General features: G+C 43.3%; 1 protein-coding gene across 1 annotated transcript in view; it reads right to left on the reverse strand.

Moving 5' to 3' along the window:
* The window catches only part of FER1L6 (fer-1-like family member 6), a 212,734-nt gene that overhangs the window by 49,927 nt on the left and 138,484 nt on the right, over positions 1-24,323 (reverse strand). Inside the window, exons 23-32 of the mRNA XM_011949292.1 lie at positions 22,488-22,637; positions 12,363-12,473; positions 11,944-12,105; positions 10,303-10,483; positions 7,762-7,988; positions 5,798-5,920; positions 4,558-4,597; positions 3,689-3,804; positions 2,550-2,681; positions 1,512-1,637 (exon numbers count right to left, since the gene is read on the reverse strand). Of these exons, the coding sequence (XP_011804682.1) occupies positions 1,512-1,637; positions 2,550-2,681; positions 3,689-3,804; positions 4,558-4,597; positions 5,798-5,920; positions 7,762-7,988; positions 10,303-10,483; positions 11,944-12,105; positions 12,363-12,473; positions 22,488-22,637 (1,368 nt within the window). The remainder of the gene's footprint in view (positions 1-1,511; positions 1,638-2,549; positions 2,682-3,688; positions 3,805-4,557; positions 4,598-5,797; positions 5,921-7,761; positions 7,989-10,302; positions 10,484-11,943; positions 12,106-12,362; positions 12,474-22,487; positions 22,638-24,323) is intronic.

Consider the following 24,323-nt stretch of genomic DNA (forward strand, 5'->3'; position numbering starts at 1 on the left):
CATATGTAACAAACCTGCACGTTATGCACATGTACCCTAGAACTTAAAGTACAATAAAATAAAAAATAAAAAATAAAAAAAGAAAAAAATAAAAAAAAGAAAAAAAAAAAAGAAAATGCTGGTCAAGATTACAAATAGGGTTTATTTGCTTCTGAAAGGTTCAGAGCCTTGAATGTGCTAATGAGCTTTGTAAATCTCAAAGGCTGGAGAATGAAATACGCACTATTTCTCCAATTTATTTGAACATATGTTCTGTTTCCTAAGGAACGTCTATTTCTCCCAAAACACAAGTGACCTCCCGAACAAAATTTTGAAAAGGTTAGTCTAAAGCATCCTGAGGGTGGTGTTTCATGTTGACTACCCAACACTGTCAGTGACTCTACTAGTTCTTCTCATCTTTCCAACTACACTGTGACTTCTCTTTGAAGGCAGAGACTATGTTCTTTTCATCGCAACATCCCTGGCACATGGTGGTTGTGGTGGTGATACAGAGGATGATGAAGGAAACCTGAGAACTGCATGATGGAAAAACATTTATTTCTCCCTTAGCATTAAAGGATAATTCATTTTTATTTTGTGTTATATTTATGTTTCTTTGAAAGAATGTAGGCAATGGAAGCAAACAGTTGACATAAAATAAGAGCATTATAATAAAATACAATTACAAAAACCACATCCAAGGTCAGGAGATTAAAGCAAATCCATGAAGCACTGGGGTTCATATGGTTGCTTTGATCGAGCGTTAAATCTGGCCCTGAGCTTCTGCTAATGAGGCCGAGAAGTTTCATAATCAAAGTTTTGTGCTGTCATTATCAGAAAGAAGCTTAGAGGAGTTAACATCTTTCTTGGAAACACATTCAAAGCGAAATTTCCTACTGTACTAGTGCAGAGGCATGGCTGTGGGAGAAGAATTTCACAGTAACTGCTGCCCTGTTCTGCCTTGGTCCTTCCCCCCTAACTGTCTTTCCTGTAGTTTCCTGTTTCTCTCCTATTTGGTTCCCTCTCCTGCCACGGGCAACCACAGGGAGCAGATAAAACTACACAGACAGAACAGTCCTGTATGCTCAGAAAAGCCATAACATGTCTGTTTTGCCAGCCTAACTTCATACCCCCATATGTTGAACCCCTAACTCCTAAGGTGACTGTAGTTGGAGACATGGCTTTAGGGAGGTAATTAAGGTTAAATGAGGTCATAGTGGTGCTGCTCTAATATGACAGGGCTAGTGTCTTTATAGGAAGAGGAGAATATATCAGAGCTCGCTCTCTCCCTATGTACACTTGCACAGAGGAAAGGCCATGTGAGGACACAGCAAGAAGGCAGCCATCCACAAGCCAGCAAGAGAGGCCTCACAAGACACCAACCCTGGTAGCAACTTAATTATAGACTTATGGCATTCAGAACTGTGGGAAAGTAAATTTCTGTTGTTTAAGCCTCCCAGTCTGCCATATATTTTATTATGGCAGCCTGAGCAGATAAATACACCCCCTCAAAGCAAACAAGGATGGCTCACCGCAACAATGTATACTCTGATCAGCACTGTGACAGGGTAACTGGGTGGAATCCCTTGCTGGATTCTCAGCTGCCCGCTGTCCTCAGAGCTAGAATCCTCGGGGCTTTTGTAGATGCAGAAGGAGCCCTGGAACCACAAAATGCAACCCACTGAAATGAGATGGTCGTATGTCCCGCCAAAACCCACAGAGAACACAGTGCTGGGAAAATGAGCACAGCCTGGGAATCTGAAGGACCTGGGTTGGTGCTAAACTTGCCAGTTGGGTGTCCTTGGGCAATTTATGTAGACTGCTTGCATCTGAGCTTCTTCATGGTACACCCATGAACTGGCATTGTACATTAACACCCCCTCAAAGGACTGTTATATGAGGAACAGAACAGATGGGACACGAAGTGCCTTTTACATGTGGGGTGCTGTGCTAGTGCTTCCCCCATTATCTCATTCAATCCTGACTGCAGTATTCCTATTTCCAGACATAGCAACTGAGGCTTAGGGAGGTGAAGCACTTTGTTCCAGATCATGCAGTTGGTTAGTACTATAACGAGGATTTGAATCCAGATGGGCAAACTGTAATGCCTGTGCTATTTCCAACATAGCATGCTGCATAGAAAGGGCCCAACTTGTTGTATGTTTATAGCGAATGCTGGCTACTACTTTGTGATGTTCACACTGTAAGTCTGCCAGATGAAGGGCTGGTGTTGCCTGATTAGTTTAATTGTCCAACTGGTAGGCTTGCATAAGTCACACATTTGGTATGCCAGGGGTGGACAGAACAAAGTAAAGTTCAGTGTTCCTTTCAGGTAATGAGTCTGTCTCCTTATTTTTCACCAGACTGAGTTCCAATCCACTGGTCACAAACCAAAAATATCTTAAAAGACTGGGGTTAGGTTTTGTGGAGCTCTAGAGAGGGACTTGAGTACAAATTAAGGATTTTCCCTACACACATCCCACACCACAATTCCATTAACAGAATTGAGTCATACCTGACATTTATGGACAGGGAGAGCCAAATAAAAGGATTAACAAAATGGAACCTGCCTTAAATTTTCCTATGACTCGATCTCCATCAAGACCATGGTCATCTTCTGTAGACTTGCCTCTGAAGAGCTCAAAAGTTTTCACCCAGTCTTCAAAATTGTTGAATTCACTCTCGAGATCACCATCATATATCTTTAGGGCAAAGGAAGAAGATTGTGCTAAGAGGAAGGAAAGCCCAGGTTTGATTTAACGAGAAATGCCAAGATTCTCCAAAACCAGCCTTGATATGTGTCCCTTGGGAAAATCTGAGGCCATTGGTAATTTATCTTCAGCAAGATAAGGAACATGGATTGGCTCAGCACTCCTGAAACTGCTACTATGAATTTTATGAAATGTTTTGATGAACTTTTAAATTCTAAAAAATATAGGTAAATTTTTAAAAATTGTAATATATAAGTATAGATACAACAAACCTTTTAGAGCTAATTGATGCCATTGGTTGTTGGATATAGACTATAATACTTTGAGGAGATTCAAATCAATAATGTTCATTAAATATCTAATTATTAACACACATAAAGCGATGGAATACTTGTTTTTATTGTAATGCATATAGACATGAAGTTTCCAAGTGGAAAATTATATACATGCTTTGGAAATGCAAAATTGAGTTGAGTTTTACGTTTGGTAGTATAATTTACTTATTCAGCTTTCCTATATAAATTGTTTACCTAAATTGGTTATCTATATATATAATTTTCACACTTCAAATTTTCATAGCCATCAATATACCTCTAGCTAATACCCTCTGACCAATATTAAGATTGGCCTAATGGAGCTGACTTTAGTTGGAGTTAAATCTCCTGCTACCTTGAGTGTGTACACATTTGCATGATGACGACAAGCACCTAGAGATGAGCTAAGGGGAGCTCAAATGCTGTAGATTAATCTGCAAGGTCCACACTAAACAATTTAAGTTGTGTCCCTTCTCCACATGAGGGTATAGAAAATGGAAAATGAACAAGCTTCCTGTCTTGGCTTAAATGCATATCAAAGTTTACTTCTCTACATCGACGATAAGGAAGACAAAATAAGTCAGTTAAACAAAGGCATGACTAGGGTTGACTCAAGCACTAACAGAACCTCATTGCTGAGCATCCCTCCCCATCCATGGCACAGATGTCTGTGTCCCCACATACCTGCAAGATGGCCAGGTTGGGGATTCCATCATCTTTGAGTTTCTTCTTGAGCATTTTGTCTTTCTTCTTCTTTGGGCCATCTTCTATATCTACCACTACCTCATCTGGCTTTGCCTCTGTGGATATTCAGCAGAAATTAGATTTCTCATGGCGGTTGAGATGAGAAGGAACAAAGCCAAGCTTCTTCTTTCCCTTTGCTCTGACATGTCCTATGTTGTGACCCTTCAGAAGTAGTAACCTGTGACCTTTCTTTTTAAAAAGAAATAGTAACCTTTTGCTGTAGGATTGTTACATACAGTCAGTACAGTGCCTGACTGCAGGGCACCCCATGCATATATAAATCCAACGTCAGTGGATCCCCTAGGGCTGGGCAATAGGAATAGGGCAATGGCCCTATTCTGTGGGCCAATGTGTTACAGTACATGTAAGAACTAATTAAACTAGGCACAGAGAGAATAATTTGCCCATTCATCCAACCAGCAAAGAACAGACTTGGAACTTGGACTGACTCCAAAGCTTTTTGGAGTCACTGTCTCTCAGATTCATTAAGGGACTTAAGATAGATCTAGTTCAACATGAGGCTCAAATATCCTAAGGGTCTTGTGTGCAAAGACTGTCAACATAGGAACGTGAGCCAAAGGGTCCATTCCAGCAGTGAACTGAATTCAGAAGAACTGAGGTCTGGTTCCAGTCCAGCACCAAGAGCTACATGACCACATTTTAGAGTGCTGTCATCTTCCTGAGATTGTTTCTAAACTCAGGAAAGGAGGGAGTTGAGCTCTAATACACCTCCCATGGCTTCCATTTTACAATTTTCTTGTAACAATGGCCCTATTCTATGGACAAATATCCCCAGAATAGCTGCTTACCTGTATTGCCTTTTTTTCCCTTGGGATTTCTCTCCTTTGCCTTTGAAAAAGGAGGAGACAAGATTATTGACACCGCAATACTTGATTTATTAATTCTAACAATTCTAATTCAATTATCTCAGCCCTCTGCATTACCAGAGAACACTATTTTAAAAGAGTATTCAAACAGTCTCTAAGCAGTCCCCCAAAATGAAACCTCACTGTAAAGATCTGGGGGTTAAGCCCAATAGGTTGCCCTATCCTAGAAAGGAGGTATCCGCACATCCAAGAAAACTGTGATCAAGCTAGACATCTTTGTGCCCTATATGCAGGACCCTCTCAGCCATGAGACAAGCAAACTATCTCCCCAATATTTTTCCACCTCCCTAGAGCATCTCCCTGGTCTGCACCATGAGTTGTGTCTGTTGGCGTGTCTGGTCCTTGGGATGGTACCATAGATTGGGGAGGTTAACAGAGAAAGAGGAAAGGGCTGAGTTCTCACAGGAAGTGATAGTGTCCATTGCAGCAAAAGGAGGGAGGTTGGAGGTAGGGACTAACATTTGCTTTTTCAGTATATATCAATATTTGAGAAATAGTTCTAGATGCAACCATAGACTTTCCAAACTAAAGAATCAGAAGAGCATTCAATTAAATATAACATCGGAGTAATTTTTCTTCCCTTCCGTACTTAGGGGTGAGAAATCTTACCACACCTGGTTGCCGAGCTTTTGCCAGACTCTCCAGGCCTACTCCCCACTGGCTCTCCACCTTTATAACTAGATCTGTCTCATTCCATGGACAAGAGGCCCTGCTCTTGCTATGCAAACCCACTTATAGTACCATTTGCTAAGGCCATATGAACTTAGAATCCTGCTGGTGACTTGGGGTCCTTAGACTGGGGTATCTCCTGAGGCCCCAATAATTGATGCCCACCTGTCCAGAGACCCCATTTCTCCCTGCTGGACCCCCCTGAGTCTGGCTGGGAGGCAGATCCTCCAGATGCCATGTTAGACTGAACATCCTTCCAGTATTTACAGCAGAGCTTGTGTCCTAGGGCCAACTCCAGCCAAAAAGTGGAAATTTTGTAATTCAGGATCTCTGGTTCTTCCAGGCTTCTTACCTTTCTGCAGTTAACAGAACCACACCTTAGTAGGGCCTATGTACAGTGGCATTTAAAAGGAGGTTATCTAGGACTCAGGGTGGGAGAAGGCGCTGTTTTCTTATTGAGTCTCTTGACTGCCACAGGTAGGGGAGACTCTACCTTCTGGGCTTTCTTCAGGGAGGCATAATACTTAGACCACCAGTCAATCACGTTTTCAGCAGATTCATCTGCTATGGTCCTTTTTCTCCTCTTAGTGGACCTCCGGGAAGGTTTCCTGGGATCCTGGCAAGGGATGGGGAAATGAGTTATTAGTTCAACATCATTTGGCTGCATCCTGGTGGTCAACTGGCTTGTGAGGAAGTAAACATTTAGGTGTCCACTGGAAAACACACAGAGGTATCCACTGGTTTTGTGCTAGCAGCTCTCTGTATCACTTCCACAAATCAAAGTTCAATAATCTATTCATCCATTCATTCATTGATTATTGAGCATATGTGAGATACTGTTTTTGACATTAAGGATGTGTGGAGAATTAGACACAATCCCACACTGGATAGCTTAGAGTACAGGAGCTAGGCATGCAACAAATGAGAACTAGACTATATGATGCAATGCAGTATAGCAGGGTTATAAATCATTAAGCAATTAATATAAATGTTGTAATTCTCAGTTTCCTCAACTAGGGGCAGTAATACCCACCACTGTCCTGAGGATTAAGGGACATAATTTAGGCAATTCTTTGGTGTCATTTCTGATTTGAATGGGTACAAGTAAATGACTTCTATCACATAAGTGATGGGGTAGCAGGAGAGGGAGTGATAGACGTGTGGTAGAAAGGAGGCATTTGTGGGAGAAGACAGGGGTCCTGCTGGAGCTACGGATGCAGGACTCACCAGGCATTCATCTTCCATTCACTCGCCAAGTCATCTCTTGAGTCTGTACCATGATCCAGGCACTCTATCGAGTGCAGGGGATATAGAGATGTTAAAAGATTATCTCTTACCCTGCTGAGGCTCACAATTTTATGATGAATCTGAGATGAACACTGAATGCTGAACACTGAATCTGAAAAGTCAACAGAAAGTCACAGGTGCAATGCCAGGGGAATGCAGCAAACCGCGTAAGGCGTCACAGAGGGTCGCTGACCAGGCAAGAGATGAGAGCAGCCTGTGCAAATATCCATTCCATGCACCTATCTCACTTTTCCACTCTCTTTTTTTTTTTTTTTATTTCATCCTTTACCATTTGCTGGGCAGGTCGTTCCTTAAGACCTTTTCGTTTTTTTTAGATGGAGGCTTGCTCTGTTGCCCGGGTGGGAGTACAGTGGCATGATTTTGGCTCACTGCAGCCTCCGCCTCCCAGGCTCAAGTGATTCTCCTGCCTCAGCCTCTGGAGTAGCTGGGATTACAGGTGAGCGCCACCACACCTGGCCTTTTAATTTTATTTTTATTTTTTAGTAGAGATGGAGTTTCACCATATTGGCCAGGCTGGTCTTGAACTCCTGGCCTTGAGTAATCTGCCCACCTCAGCCTCCCAAAGTGCTAAGATTACAGGCGTGAGCCACCATGCCTGGCCCCTTAAGACCTTCTTAAAATGGCCTTCTCTTTTAATTCAACTGGTACACCAAGATTTTTCACTCAAATACATAATTTAAAAAGATTAACCATATCCTTGTTTTGTGGTTCTTTGTGTACTTGTCAATCTCTCCTTCCAGAATCTTTACTAACTATTTTACTCATCTTTAGAATCCAAAAGATGCATCTTCTTGGTCCCATATGATCTTGTACAAAGTAGGACCTAAATATTTGCGGAACATGCTTGGATGAAGAAACCCATGGCCTTTCCAAGCTAATGAATTAAGAAGAGTTTCCGTTCAATTAAATATTACTGTCAATTAAATATTAAAGTGACTAGCACTTTAATTTCATGCACATTAACTTTCTGATCCTACAACAAAGCTGTGAAGTGGGTATCAATATCCTCATTTTACAAAGAATGAAATGATACTCAGAAATGTGAAGCTGCTTGCCCATGGTCACACTACAAGCAACTTCATGTTGTTTGAGGCCTCCAATGCAAACTCCAATGAGACTTGTAAATATGGAGAGGGATTTTAGTCTGACCTTAGGTTTTCCATCTTTTGGTGGCTCCTGGGCTACAGGTTTGTGTTCAGGCTCCAGCATCGGGGATGAGTCAGGGACATCAACCAGGATGGCTGGCTGGGCCTGGGCAGAGTCGGGCACCACTGTGGGAGGTGGCTCCACATCCACATAAATGTGATCTGCTGGGGGATCCTGGGAGGAGCTGTGGGCTCCATAGGACTCAGGGGCTGTTAGCGATTCTGAAGTCTCTGAAATGAAAGCACATCAGGTCAGGGAGCTGGGCTGCATCACAGGGTGGTCATTTCAGGAACCTAATACTAGGAATCAGTCAGATCTGGATTCAAATATGTCAGGTTGCTAATATTTCTGAACCTCATTTTCTTATGTATAAAATGACAGTAAAAATATCCATCTCACTGGGAGGATGAAATGAGACCATGATGTAAGGCGTCTGGCACATAATAGGTCATCAATAAATGGTTGTATTTGTTAATGATCACTCAAAGTAATTTTAATCAATCGTGGTCATTGGGATTATGAAAATAAAGGTTTCGGGTACAGATTCTGTGTTGGGGGAGGTTGTCTCCCAGCTGTGTGTTAATCTGGGGAGGCTTTGGAGCTCCAGAGAGCCATGAAGCCCCCAACGGTAGGCAGAACCCTGGGCACATAAGTACATGTGCCTGGCAGGAAGCAGGGGTATGCCCAGAGCTTCGTGAGATTCTTAACTGGGCTGCTGATGCCATAGAAAGGTTATAACACTGTCCTTTACTGCCAAAGGTCCTCATCTCTCCGTTTTATGCTGTAGGAGTCAGTACTCGGGAACATTTCCCAGTTCGGTACCCCCATGGCTGCCATAAACTCCAGAGTTTCTCTCCCCGCATTTGCTGACTTTCCAACAGCAAATTCAACCCAGCAAACTCTTATGGGTATCTACTTCATACTGGGCATAGAGACAAACCAGTGAGACAGACTAGAAATCTTAGAAACGGACAGGGGATGTATGGCAACTTGGTTTATGAGAAAGATTGCAGTACAAATCATTGGGAAAATGAATGATAGGTTAGCAGACCCTTTGGGGGGAAAATGGTGCTCTATATGGAGAAAAATGCAGCTGAATCTCCACTTAAAATCATATATAAATGCAGATGATTAAAGATCTAAATGAGAAAGCTAAAACTATAAAGCTAGTAGAAGAAAATATAAGATAATACCTTTGTGACCAAGGGGTGAGAAAAGATTTCTTAAAGAAGACTAAAAATATAAACTATAAAGTTTAAAACATGGAGGGGTCTGATTATATCTCAATCAAGGATTTCTGCTCATAGGTACAAATTATAGACAAGGTTAGTAGTTATCATACTAGGAAAAGATATAAACAATATCTACAATCTACAGGATTTTAACATCTAGAAAATACAAAGAATTTGTGAATCAAAAAAAATTAAAGCACATAAAATATGGGCAAAGGATATGAACTGGCATCACAGAAGGAAGATGAATATGGTAGTAAGGATATGAAGGGTGTGCAAACAGTAGCAAGCAGAGAAATTCAAGTTAAAATAAAAATTAGATACTAATCTATATCCACAGAGTAGCAAAAAGCTAAAACCAAACCAAAGCAAAACAAAAATCTAGAAAGTTGGATAATAGCAGGTGCTGCTGAGGAGGAGAAAAATAGGGTCCCAAATGCAGAAATGGCAGTATAGACTGATGTAGACTGGTGTAGATCAGTGCGGCTCTCTGGAGTGCCCCCAGCGCTAATTAATGAAAATACATGTGCATATTTCCTGGGACCTAGTGATCTCACCCCTGGGTGTACATTCCAGAGAAATTCCCACGTAGCATCTTCCCTCAGGGAACACACACAGGGATATTCATTGCAGCACTGATTATGGAAAGGGGAGTTGAGGCAGCCAATGGGTCTAATATGAGAGGAAAGGAAACGTAAAGTGTTGTAGATGCAGCAAGTAATAGTAACAGGCTAATGTACACACAGCAATATGCATAGAGCTTCAAACAGAGAATTCAGTGAAAAGAATAGGAAAACAAATGAAAATTATAGCATCATATTATTTAGGTAGATTAAATTGACTTAAATTTGACAAGGATGGCGGTGTAGGGCCTGCAGTGGGGAGGAACTGGGATTAGAGATAAGGAATAAGGAGGACAGTGGATAGAATGAGAGATCTTTGAATAGACCAATGATGATTGTACAGCATGCAACTGAGACGTGCAATGAACTCAACTTTGTGCACTGAGATACAAAATAGAACAAACTAAAACAACGTCAAGCACAGAGCCAAGTGAAATGTCAGCGTGGAGGCAGGCAGGAGCATAAGTCATATGCAAGGAAGGCGTGTTAGAGTTACTGACCCGATGTGAGTCAAAGTAAGAATGTGGCAGCCAAAGAAAGCAGAGACTCCTGCAGGAGCAAGCTCATCAGAAAGATCCACCCAGCCACTTGGCTGTGGGGCATCCTCTTTGAGCCAGTCCCATAACACGCACTCTGCAGGCGCCATGACTTTATAGTTACAGCTACAAAATCTAGGAGCAGCTTCTCACCACGCCCAAGTTGGGTTTCATCCATGTGTGAGATGGGGGCAAGGGGCTCTCTGGATTTACACAAAAACTGCTTCAAGTAGTTGATGGTATAGGTGCCCACAAGGGTACTCCTCCCAAAAGCTCTCCAGTCCACCACGCAGATGCTCAGTGGTGGGTGCAGAAGCTCATTCTCAGGCAGTTCCTGCAGAGAGAGGCTGAGATGAAGAAGGGCCTGGGCCTGGCTGCTTGAGCCCTGGTGACCCTTCCATGGGCAGATCCAAAGCCAGCTGGGCATCCAGCCTACCTTGTCTCTGCCTTGCCATTCTGTCCCTCCTGGCCAGTCCTGCAGCTTGCCAAAACTCTGGAGCAGTGTCTTACCAAGCCAGGGAGTAATTCACCCAAATAGGAAGTCTGCCTTAGTAACAATTTGTCCCAAGTTTAAATTACAAAAATCTCTCACTTCTGTACTGTCTCTGACAGTCATTTTCAGACCTTTTTATTTTGTCATTATCTGCCAGAAGAACTCTCATCTCCAGTGAAAGCTTATCCAGGCCCATTATATAAAAGAGATGAAAGTCGAGCCATTTAATGCAGAGTTGAGAGTGAAGGGACAGTGCCCTAGCCACCTGTTTTCCCTGGTGACCCCCAGAACTCAATGTAGCCTGATACAAAAAGTTTACAAACACCATGCACATTCTTCCATTGTAGGCTTTGCCAACTGGGCATATATGTCCAGTGGAGCAAGCTGGGTTGCACAAAGCAATTTTTTTCTTTGCAATTAGTTTCAAATCAAAGCACAAAAAAGTATGTTGAAATATTGAAATAAATAAAAGCCCAGATGTCAAAAAATCACTTTAGAAGCATAAATTCACATGTAAACTCCTGACATTCGAAGCACAAATACTTTTTTAAAAAATATAGCCATTAAACCTGTAATCCCAGCACTTTGGGAGGCTGAGGCCGGTGGATCATGAGGTCAGGAGATAGAGACCATCCTGACTAACACAGTGAAACCCCAAAAACTACAAAGAATTAGCCAGGTGTGACGGCGGGCACCTGTAGTCCCAGGTACTCGGGAGGCTGAGGCAGAAGAATGGCATGAACCCAGGAGGCGGAGCTTGCAATGAGCTGAGATTGCGTCACTGCACCTCCAGCCTAGGCGACAGAGTGAAACTCCATCTCAAAAAAAAAAACCAAAAAACAAAAAAACAAAAAAAAAGTAGCCATTAAAATAAATTTTATTACAGTATTTTCTAGGCCAGTGGTTCTCAAATTTTAGTATACATCAGAATCACCTGGAAATCTTGTTAAACTAGACATCTGGCCCTCCCCACAATAGTTTCTAACTCAGAACAGCTGGACCTGAGAATGAGCATTTCTAACAAGTTCTCAGGTGATGCTGATGCTGATGAATTAGGGATCACACTTTGGGAACTGCTATTCTAGGAAAAAGTTTGTCAACCTGCTTTGATTGCTATATGATCCACACTGGAAAAGTTTCAAAACAAAACAACAACAAAAGTCTATTATATCTCATTCTGAAATTCTGGCTTTTCACTGAATTAATTCTTTCTCGCAGGTAGTGGACATCTGAAACCCTAAAACATCTCATCTGTGGAAGAAAGAGGAATGAGCCAGGTCGGGAGAGTGAGAAGCTCGCACCACTTCGAAAGCGTCTGCCTGGACGCTGAAGTTCGGGTTGTTCTTGTAGCTCTGGATCACACAGGACTTCACACCTCGTCCTCCGCACTCGATGAGAACCTGGGGCCGATCCACGGAGAGGAGCTGCACCTTCTTCATTTCCCGAACTCCCCAGAAGAGAACCTGAGGAGACGACCAGCAGAGCCATCGCCACCCCTCCACGGAGGAGCCCCACCCCTGTCCTGGCTCTGTGTGGAAAAGTCAGACCTGCTCCCCAAGAACCACGCTATGTTCCTCCAGGAAAGAACTGCACAGCTTTTTGAGGGCTTGTTCTTTTTCTCCAGGTCTCCTGCCCATCCCATACCACCTCTCCTACAATTCAGGCAGGGCCAGTGCCCTTGAGTCCCAAAGAACAACTCAGCTCCTACCCTGACCCGTACCTCCACTCGGTATTTGCTCAGCACCGGCCGAATGTTGGCAGGAACCGGGTAGATCTGGGTGATGTCTGGTGGCTCAATGGGTGGGAGGCCTTGCAGCCCTGAGGAAGGGACCTACCACACAAGGCAAGTATGAGTTACACACTGGAGAGACACAGGGATGGCAGCGGTGCCACACAACCACGTCATCAGTAAGATGTTCACTGTTCTGCCAACAAAAGTAACGTTTCCAGCTTAAAATACAAGGAGCATGCATTTTACCATATTTAATTATGTATTAATTGATAAATGCATTCATTTACAAGGGTAACCAACATTTAGCGAGCACTTAAGATGTGCCACAAGGCTAATAACACAGAGCTCACAGTATAGAGGGGAGAGAGAAAAACAAATACGGAAGATAGGTCTTTACAACTTAATAAAAATTACACAAGAACCACAGCAGGGTAGTGGAGAAGGAGCTTCCATCAGATTCCAAACGTTTGAGCCTTAATGATCCCCTCTCCCTTTGGACTTGTCAGGATCTCCAGAAAAGCCATTATGCACTACTACTACGACTACTACAACAACAAAAATAATAATAAAGATTTACATTTAATCCAACAGAGACTACATCTTAATCAGTGGAGGAGAAAATGAAATGTTTTGAAGGCAGATGAAAACTTATCACTTCTTGTGCACTTGGGGTTAATGGAAAACTTGTCGCTTCTTGTGCACTTGGGGTTAATGAAACTTCAGGACAATTTCAGCTTTTCTGAAATTTCACACAAAGGACTTACAGAGTTCTACTGAGAACAGGGTTTTTTTCTCAGTGTAGGTTATCTCACACTGCCCTCAAAACCTGGTTCGACACATACCTCTTTCAAGAAGGTTTCTTCAAAGAAAACAAAAAATAAAAGAAGCTTTTTTTTCTGACCCGATCCCAGCTGCTTCTACCATTTCAATGCTTGTTGAATGCAATATGTCCTCTACACAGATTTCATGCAGAAATTAGGAGACTGAGTCCAGAAATAAGGCTCTGCTGTGTGACCCTGCACAAGTACATTTCCCTCTCTGAGCCTCAGATACTGGGCCAGATGACCCACCAAGCTCCTTGGGCATCAGATGTTTTATTAAACATTGCGTTGGAGCAGGTGGTTCTCCTTCCTGGGGCTGTTTGTCTGCCTGAACAAATTACAGGGACTTGGCCAAGAGGAAGTCTTTATTTACTTCATTCTCCAACCCTCTCCATATACAGTGAGTTCTTGATAAATGCTTATTGGTTGACTGACATATTAGTCCACATGCTCCGTATGCTAGAAAAAGCCTAATTGTGCATCACAATCTGCAAAATGCAAATATATCACTGTTCCTTTTTCACAGACATATTCTAGTTGGCAACAGCAGATGTGGTTAAGCTAATTACAAGAAAGCTCAGAAAAAGGAGAGCAGACACTGCAAATGTGAAATAGGCTTAAGGTAATGAAGCTGCAGGATGCACCAGCTCAGATCAAGAAGCTGGTAAATGACAAGGATGGCAATGCCCAATACTGCCTGGCAGTGAAGAGGTGAGCAATTTAGCGTGCAAGCATCACCTCACTGGGAAAGTCAGTAGCCCCTCTAGCTTTAAAGGGAAAGCCACAGAACAGCTGTGATGGTAGCATAGGAGGGGCTGCCTCTAGATGTGCTTCTAAAAAAGCATCGTATGTTTTATCCTGGGGCTGCTGAAGTATCAGCTTGGGAAATGGCCAAAGAAGTTTTGCTTCATAAGTGCCTGAAAAATGCTGTTAAGAGCTCAACACAGCCCTTAAAGAATCCTATAACATGGTGGCAATTAAGTGACTTTGCTACCAGTCAAGATTAAGCTATTTCCAGTGAAATGGGTCGGCTGCTGGCCTATAAAACCATATGATATGTAGTTAGTCAGCACATAGGGCCAGGGAAAAACAAGGGATTGTTATGAAGGCAAAATAGCAAGAATTGGGGGTTGGCAGGATGGGTAGTTGGTCTGAAAGCCAGACTGCTCTAATATCCCCATGGAAGTAAAATATCAGGACCTCAAAGTAGGTCCAGGACAAGGGTGAACCAGTGTGGCACACAGGGTACAAAAGTTAAGGAGGCACTCACTCTCAGGGCCATGCATGACCCTAGTCCCAGCCCTACCCATCTGAAAAATCACTGATGCTCAGAAGCCTTTCTCCTTTCTGTCTCCCTCAGCCTATAATTTATATTTCTATTATATCTCATCTTTAGTACAGTGGCTTCTTGGGCTCCATCACTTAATAGCTCACTACATATTTTTATGTAGAAATGTCTAGCATGCAATAAAATATGGCAGGCACAGAGATAAGACAATGTTATTAACAAGAGAAACTAACTGAAGAAACAGACGCATAGAGGATTCAGATAATGTGGTAATCTGACATGAACTTTAAAGTAACGATGCTTAATCTGTTCAATAAGAAACCAGATAAAAAGTTTCAATAGATAAATCTATAATAAAAAAAGAAATGGAAATTCTATGGCTGATAATTTAGTCACTGGAAAGAAGAACTTAGTGAATAGGTTTTAAAAAAGAGGCAGGAGAGATGAGCTGGAAGGTAGGCCATATTATGGATAAAATAAAGCTCAGAGAGACAAAATAATAGACAATGCATAAAAGAACATAAGAGGCACAGAGAATTAAAAGGTCTAATATACATGCAATTGGAGTCACAGAGGAGGCAAAAAGAGGTGAGGCAAGGAGAGGAGAAAGGGGAGAGAAGAGAAAAGAGGAGGAATAGAATAGGACAGAAGCAATCTTTGATAAAGGCTGACAATTTTCCAAAACTAATTTAAAACATCAAACCAGGGTTTTAAAAGCTCTATAAAACCCAACAAGATAAAAACAAAACTGTACTTTAGTACAACATAGTAAAACTGCTAAAAAACCAAAAATAAAGAAAAATACCTTAAAAACAATCACGTGAGGGAAAATAAATAAAGATCACTTTTTAAGGAGCAACAATAAGAATGATAACCAACCTCTCAAAAGCGAAAGCACAGCCCAAGCAATGGAATAATATCTTCAGCTTGCTGAAAGAAAATTGTTTCCAACCCAGGCAAACAAAACAAAAAAAACCTGAGGAAATTTAATGGGCCTAACATCAAATAGTGAGATTATGGCAAAGCTAGAACCACCAGAAGAGGTAAGTGTGAGCTCCGGGATAAAGTTGGTGAGTTGAGCAGATTGTCTGGTGGGCTTGAGCAGGGTCTCTACTGGAAGTTTGTTTATTTTGTTTTGTTTTTGACAGTCTCACTCTGTCACCCAGGCTGGAGTGCAGTGGTGCGATCCCAGCTTACTGCAACCTCCGCCTCCCGGGTTCAAGCAATTCTCCTGCCTCAGCCTCTTGAGTAGCTGGGATTACAATCGTGTGCCAACACGCCCAGCTAATTTTGTAGTTTTGGTAGAGACGGAGTATCACCATGTTAGCCAGGCTGGTCTCGAACTCCCGGCCTCAGGTGATCCACGCATCTCTGCCTCCCAAAGCGCTGGGATTCCAGGTGTGAGCCACTGCACCTGGCCTGGAAGTTCTTAATAGTAAGTAAGGATCAGCGAGCTTTCCCTCCCCGACCCCTCACTACGCCTATTTTAGGGTGGATGCCTTCTGCAAAGTCTTTATTAGCAGGTCAATAATCAGTTAATAACACTTTACCTTTAAAACAGGGAGAAAGCTCACACAGAGATGCTCTCTGAAGCTAATTAAATCATCTAACTCAGACCTCTAATGAGAAGTCTTAATGAGTGCCAAGCATCAGAGAAGAATATCTAATTTTTTAAGCCAATAGAACTTAGGTTAAATCTATACCACATAGACAAAGAAGATTAAAAACAAATGAAAAAATTAGAGAACATTCACATGATGGTAAGAGAAAGAGTCCTAGAAAGTTGAATGAAAAGGAAGAATGGATTCTAAGCAGGCAGAGTTAATACATAAATCCACAGAGGCTGCACACTGCACAATTGTAGGGGGTGCCAGCCACATTGACCAAATAGCAGTGGCCCCTTCCGGGGGTGTGTAGTGCACTATCCCTCTAGGAAGGCTGAGCTATTTCTAGGAAGTGTGTTGGGCAGCATAATGACTCCCCAAAGATATTCATATCCTAATCCTCAGAACCTATAAATACATTACCTTAAATGGCAAAAAGGAATGTGGCACATGTGATTAAATTAAGGATCTTGGAATGAGTAGTTTATACTGGATTATCTGGGTGGGCCCTATGTATCCTTGAGGGTCCTTATGAGACAGCAGCAGGAGAGCCAGAGTAGGAAGAGATGTGGTAATGGAAGTAGCCGGGAGGTTCTGGGGAGAAACAGACAATGAGAGAGAGAGACTTGAAGAAGCTATCTGGCTGCCTTAAAGGTAAAGGAAGGGCCACCAGCCAAGGAATGCAGGCCATCCCCACAAACCAGAATAGACAAGGAAACAGATTTCCCCCTAGAGCCTCCAGAAGGAATACAGGCCTGCTGATGCCCCGATAAGGGACCCTTTCAAACATCTGACCTGAAGAACTGTAAGATAATAAATTGGGTTGTCTTAAGCCACCACGTCTGTGGTCATTTGTTAGAGCAGAAATAGGAAACCAACACAGGAAGCAAAACATCCTAAGAAAGGGAGGTGGACTTTCCAGAAGGAGAACATTCAAGCAGCAGAGGAGAGGAGAGGAGAGGAGAGGAAAACTGTAATAGGAGAGAGAGGGCTCTGAAAACAAGAGAAACATCATAAAAGTAGGGGAAACAAGTGTTCTAAGTATGGAGAATGGAAAAGAAGGCCAAAGTGTGAATAACAACAGACAGTTCTGAGACTGCAGAAGGGGACACTGCTGTGAGGGGACCGGGGAATGGCCTGACAGTTGAAATCTGGCTCACACACAGAATTCCATGAATGTTTGTTCATTTTTGTTTTTTTTCGAGAGAGGGTCTTGCTTTGTCACCCAGGCTGGAGTGCAGTAGCATGATCATAGTTCCTGCAGCCTCCACCACCATGCCCAGCTAATTTTTTATTTTTTGTACAGATGGGGTCTCGCCATATTGCCCAGGCTGGTCTTAAACTCCTGGGCTCAAACAATCCTCCTGCCTCAGCTTCCTAAAGTGCTGAGATTACAGGCGTGAACCACCAGGCACAGACAAAATATTTTACTGTGAGTCTATGAGGTGTAAAATATTGTGGGCTTTTCTGTGTGACGTGGAGTAAACCTCACATGTCAAATCTCATCAGCTGATCCAAAAGACTCTACCTTTAAAACAGATACAGAGCCCACCTCTCTTCCTTTCCATGGCTACATTGATTCAACGCGCCTTTATCTCCAATCTGAGTAACTTCAAGAGTCTCCCAATGGGCCTTTCTGCTTCTCTCCTTGCCACTTCAGAATACACTGGATCCAGCATCTTCGCGTTGCAACATAAGTCACTGTGCCGAGAGTCCTCTCTTGGCTTCCCACCTCTCCCAGAATAAAAGCCAAAGTCCTTACCAGGCCCCATGAGATCTTTTCCCACTGGCCTCATCTCCTTCCCACTTCCTGTCATTTGTCCTCTGCGGCCACATTGACCTCCTTGAGCATGCAGGGCATAGTGCGGCTTCAGGGTCTGGAATTTGCTCTTCCCTCCGCATCTGAAGGCTCTATGCCCAGTCAGCTGCATGGTTGCCCAGTTAACCACGCAGCTAAAATGTGAGGCTACAAAAGTAGTCTGAGGACAAATTTCAGGACAGCTTAACAGCCAGGCTACAGAAATGTGACAGTCTCCTATGGGGCAGATTTCCTCTTCAGGGAATATTAACACTTACCATGAAAAAACGTTTGGTGGTCAAATACATTTGGGAAATACCAAGTTTTGAAAAAGAAGTTACAAAAAGTTCTTTGCTGCAGGACTTCTCGGTTTCTTTACCATGGTAACCGGCATTTCAGATCCCCAAGAGACATGTGATATAAAGCATTTCTCAAGATTTCTTGTCCCTGTATTTGCAGGGAGTGATGTTCCAAAAAAAAACCCCAGACTTTGAGAAATGTTCCTGGTGGTAGGAAGTAAGAGCTGCTGAAGATTTCTGGAGAGAAGGGTGGTAACACCAGCTAGTGTTAGGGAAGGAATGTGGAGGATGGAGTGAACAGGAAAAGTAAAGGAGGCCAGTAGCCGAGCAAGGAGGCCAGTGTAACATTCACATGAGAACTAAAAGAACCCATGGGAACGGGATGGGAACTATTCAAGGAACAATCTACGGGGCGGCCCTGGGTATGGATAAAGACGTGATGTGAAGAATTAAGGCTTACTGAATTTTCAAGCTGGAGCGTCTGGGAGAACAATGGGGCTATGAGTCAGGATTGGGAGGACAAGGGGCGGCTAACTTGGATAGAGGAGGGAAATGAAAATAATGAATTCAGTCTGGTGCATAGGAGAACAAAGGCGTTACATCCTTCATGTGTTTTTGACATGGGGTCTCTTGCTCTCCTGCCCAGGCTGGAATGCAGTGGTGTGATCATGATCTCACTGCAGCCTCGACCTCCCAGGCTCAAGTAATCCTCCCGCCTCCACTTCCTGAGTAGCTGGGACCACGAGCATGTGCCATCGCACCCAGCTGAATTTTTATGTTTTGTAGAAATGGGGGTCCCACTATGTTGCTAAGGCTAGTCTTGAATTCCTAGGCTCAAGTGATCCTCCCCGCCTCTAAATCCTTCTGAGCAAGGGCAGTTTCAGTAATGGAGATAGAGAAACTGATGCCAGACATCCACAAATGAAAACTGAGAACAGCTGGTAACAAATGAAGGCATTTTCCAGCCCCTGTCTTCTCAGCGTGTATGACATCCACATGCTAAGACAGTCATGCTGGTGATTAAAATAGTTTTTGAACAAGCGATCAAATGAGAAGAAGTCCTAATGAAATCCTAATGAATTGTATCTCAGGCTACTTACCTCTGACAGTGCTTACTTTATTAAGTCGGCTGTCGGGAAGCAGCAGGGTCTCTCACCAGTGCACCCAGCTCAGGGCTGAGGGAGGGAGGATGAGAGGTGGGGCTACAGAACCCAGACAGCTGAGCCCACAGACAGCATTTGGGGATCCACCAGTCCAGCCTTCATTGGCAGATGCAGGGTCTCAGACCCAGAGCACTTACTAGGACAGCATTGTGTAGTGAAAAGAGAGTTGACTGAATCCAATTCAGTTAGCACTGAGCCTCAGCTTTCTCACATGCAGAATGGGAGTGCTGGACTAGATCTCATTTTCCCAAGTCAGCCATTCCATGACCACCTTTATCACTTGTACATCCCACAACCATTTTTTGATTAGACACTTTTGGTTTTAAAAGGGAAACTTCATCTTGCAAGGGAAAACAAGTACTACCTGACAGAAATGGAAAGTCACTTTAAAAAGAAAACCAATGAAACAAAATAATATTACTGGAATATGCAATGTGAAGCTTTTTTTTTTTTTTTTTTTGAGACAGAGTCTCACTCTGTCACCCAGGCTGGAGTGCAGTGGCATGATCTTGGCTCACAGCAACCTCTGCCTCCCGGGTTCAAGCAATTCTGGTGCTTCAGCCTCCGGAGTAGCTGGGACCACAGACATGCGCCACCATGCCTGGCTACTTTTTGTATTTTTAGTAGAGATGGGGTTTCTCCATGTTGGTCAGGCTGTCTCCAACTCCCGACTTCAGGTGATCCGCCCTCCTCGACCTCCCAAAGTGCTGGGATTACAGGTGTGAGCCACTGCGCCTGGCCAATGTGAAGCATTTCTTAAACTTTATCTTTACTGTATTTGGAGGGATTGGTGTTCCAAGAGGCAGACTTTGGAAAATGTTCCCATAGGTGTCACTGATCTCTTTGTGCCTGGAACCTGTGCTATCTCTTATTAAAAAGGGAGGTTTCAAGTTGAGAGATATTCGAGACAGATGAACATCAAAAGTGGCTTTCTTCTAGAAGTACTTAGAAGGTTAAAACATGGCAAAGCTCCCTTCATATCAATCCAACACTATTTAATGCTGATTTTAACCTAAAATCACTCATGACAGTTTAAAGTCACCAGGATTCTCACTTAAGACTGGACCAACAGTTTTGAAGATTACATTCTGTTCTGATAGTCCATTTTACTGTGCAACACACATCTATTTGACTAGATCTGGTTCTATTAGAATCCCATTTGGTTTTAAGATTTGTAAGACAAAGATTTTTCTAGCCCTACCCTCCTAGGCTGCAGTCATTATGGAACTGGAGCCAATGCTTGAATTCGTGCTAATCCATTCCCCCAAGAACTCTCACTCAGCCTCAGCTCCCCTAACAGAGAGCTCACTCTTTCTCCAAGGCAGCCATTCCATCCTCAAAAAGTTCTCCCTCACACGGAGCAAAAACTAGACCACACTCAAAGTCTCTGATAAGATGAGCTTAAGAACTCATCACTGTAGCCGTGTGCAACTCCCAAGGCTATAGACCTGGGCAGGGTCTGGGTTTGAATAAAAGTGTGTCTAACCCCAAAGCTGCTCCCTTCCTCATGATGCTCCCCAGAATCCCCAGCTCTGGTGGGACTCTCTGGATTCTAGACTCTCACCTGCCATATTGAGCAAGTAATTACCTTTCTAGCCAGCTCAGTTCCTTTACCTGAAATACATGGTAGAATTAGACATCTTGCTTTAATATTCTAAGTCATCATTATCATCTTAAATAGCTGTTTGTGGAGTGTTTATTCCATGCAGACACTTTAGACAGATTGACTATAATCCCCATTTTGCAGGTGAAACCCAGATTAAGTAGCTCACGCAAGGCCACGCACTCATAAGTGGTGAAACTGAGATTTCTACTATGGAATCTAGCTCTAGCACCTTCATTCTTAACTCATTCTCTTTGTGTTAGGAACCCTTGCCTTCTGGTTTCTCAACTGAGTTTTGACTTTATTTGATGTTTTTTGTTTTGTTTTTAAATTGGGATATCTGGAAACCAGGCTTACCTATATAGACATTGTTATGGACTGAATGTGACTCTCCAAATTTCATATGATAAATACCAATCCCAATGTGATGGTATTGGGCAGTGGGGCCTTTGGGAAGTAATGAGGTCATGAGGGCAGGACGCTCATGAATGGGATTAATGATAAGAAGAGACACAAGAGAGATAACTTCTCTCTCTCGGTCAGATGAAGATACTAGTCATGCCAGGCCTGCTGACACCTTGATCTTAGACTTCCCAGTCCAAGCCTCCAAAACTGTGAGAAATAAACATTTATTGTTTAACCTACCCAGGCTATAGAATTCTATTATATAATAGCAGCCTAAGACAGAGGTGTTGATCTGACTAAAAGGTAAAGTACCACCAGGCACCTCCTGGTGCCTCAGTGAGTGGGAAGTCAAGGGGAGAAATCTCTGATCCAGGCCCCTCAACCTGCTCACTTCTTTTCCAGGTTCTCTCTACATCCTGTGTGTTCCTCTCCTGGGCTGCTGGACTTCAGGGACTCAGCTTCTCTTCCCAATATCTGCCTCTGCTTTCTGAAAAAGTCTCCCCAGACACATGTTCATAAATCCCCCTAGGTCTTAGTGGGAAGGACTAAGAGTTCTTTGTCTTTGCAAAACCGTACAGTGTAAGGAGCAAAAGTCCTTAAAGGTCTAAGGTCAACTCTCAGTTCAACCACCAACCCAGCTGTGTGATAAGTCAGTCAATCACCGTAATTCTAAATTTACTGTCTGTAAAATGGGAATCACAACACCTACCTCAGCAGGACTGAGGGAGCTCTAGTGTAATGAAAGGTATATGAGACAACAATCACCACACTGGACACGTGGTAAGTGCCCACATATGTTTGCTTCCTCTCTGTTTTGTATCCTTTCATGGCCTGCATGGAGCTCAGGAACTTGCACAGAAGGCTGCTCAAGCAACGTTGGCCAAACTCACAAGAATCTTTCATCCTGAGATTCTGACTTACAGGCTCAGGGGATCTAGGAATAGTCCAAGTCATCTGAGTTCTTAAGTGCACCTCTCAGGTCCCCAGGACACACATTCAGATATGGGATTGCAGCGAGGGATCAGGCACAGCGGGATCAGGCACAGCTTCACTCAAGTGGCACTTGTGGTGAGGTCACTTCTCTGTCCAGGTAGACCTGATAGATATTTGGTGCCACATCTGGTTCACTCACCTGCAGCAGTTCAAATACAGCAAGGAGATCCCCTCCAGAGAGGTTCCCACAAAAGATGGGGTGATAGCATAACGTGGGGGGCTCATAGTCCTGGTCAGCCAGCTTCACAACGGGAGCAGCCACTGTGGCACCCAAATATTCTGGCTTCCCCTAAAGAAGAAAAGAAATGAGTTTTTATTTCCTGATCATTAATTACCTGGTTCTGATTCACATCAATACAGTTTTACAAATAACCTCCACAAAACCGTCAGCATCCGTGTCTCACTCTCTTCTCCTGCCAAGCTCCTCTTGCCCATTTCTATATAGGCCTGGGGGGCAGTGGGTTCCACTCACGCTCCTAAAAGTGTCATCCTTGCTGGGCGCGGTAGCTCATGCCTGTAATCGCAGCACTTTAGGAGGCCGAGGTGGGCGTATCACAAGGTCAAGAGATCAAGACCATTCTGGCCAACATGGTGAAATCCCGTCTCTACTAAAAATACAAAAATTAACTGGGCATGGTGGCACACACCTGTAGTCTCAGCTACTCAGGAGGCTGAGGCAAGAGAATCACTTAAACTCAGGATGTGGAGGTTGCAGTGAGCCGAGATTGCACCACTGCATTCCAGTCTGGTGACAGAGAGAGACGTCTCAAAAAAAAAAAAAAAAAAAAAAGGGTGATGGGGGGCAGTTATCCCAGGGGCTTTCTGGCCCAAAGCTATCTTAGGGGCTATCTCTCTCCTCATATATGGAGCTCAGTAGGATATAGTTAAAATAATTATCCAGGGAAGACTGGAAGGGGAAAAGGAAAAATCAGGTAGCAGCAAACATTCCAAAGGATCTGCAGGGCAGGGCATCACTGTGGTTGGGAGCACAAGCTTTGGAACCAGGCAGCCTTCAGTTTGAGCTCTCACATCTGCCACTTTCTAGCTCTACGCCCTTGGGCCAGCTGCTCAACCTCTGAGAGCCTCATGCCTAAAAAAGAGTTAAAAATAATACCTTTCCATAGGATCATGAGGACTAAAGGAAAGTTGTCTAGACTTTGCATGGTGACTGGCATACAAGTGCCGATACATAGTAATGATGAAGATGCTCGATATGTTTAAGTGATGGGGGAGTCCTGCCCTATTTTACTTGGTAGTAAAAAAGGATATTAACATATGTTTGTATGTATGTATGTAAGCCACATGTTTCTATAAGAACTATGCAATGCGATGGCTCTGCTTCCTGCCTCTTTTGCAAGCCTGTGTGCACATTCCCCCAGAGGCAGCATGGGGCTGGCACAGTCATTCTGCTGTGCTATTTATCTCAAGAACTGCTAGAATATAAGCTCCCTGTGGGCAGAGTTGCCTGCACTATTCACTGCTGTGTCCCCTGGCACAAGGCAGATACTCAATGCATGTTGGTTGAGTGAAAGCTGTTAGATAAATGACCTCTGCCATCCAACACTAGTGCCCTTGCTCTTTTTGGCTGAGGCTGGGTTTTAGCAGTCACACTGCTTCATTGTCTCTGGACTCCTGAAGTAACAGGTACAACCCCAGCTGTAGAAGGAAACTTGACTGAGGTGGAAACAAGGCTTTTCGTTCAACCACACTTGAAAACAAAGCTGCCTGCTGGTGTCGACTAGTGGAGACAGACCTGTTTTGGGGATGGGTGGAGTTAGGGCAGCTGGCTAGGAAATGAGTGATCTGCCTAACAATTTGTTCATTAACCCAGCTGGGATTGGTTAGTTCAAATTAGCCCTGAAAACAAAAGAGCAAACATATCCCAAGCAAGCAACCAATTTTCCAAATAAAACTCATTTATTCCGGAACCAGCAGACTCTTTTTTTTTTTTTTTTTTTTTTTTGAGACAGAGTCT

This window comes from Colobus angolensis, unplaced genomic scaffold (genome assembly GCF_000951035.1).
Source record: "Colobus angolensis palliatus isolate OR3802 unplaced genomic scaffold, Cang.pa_1.0 Scaffold295, whole genome shotgun sequence".
NCBI lineage: Eukaryota > Metazoa > Chordata > Mammalia > Primates > Cercopithecidae > Colobus > Colobus angolensis.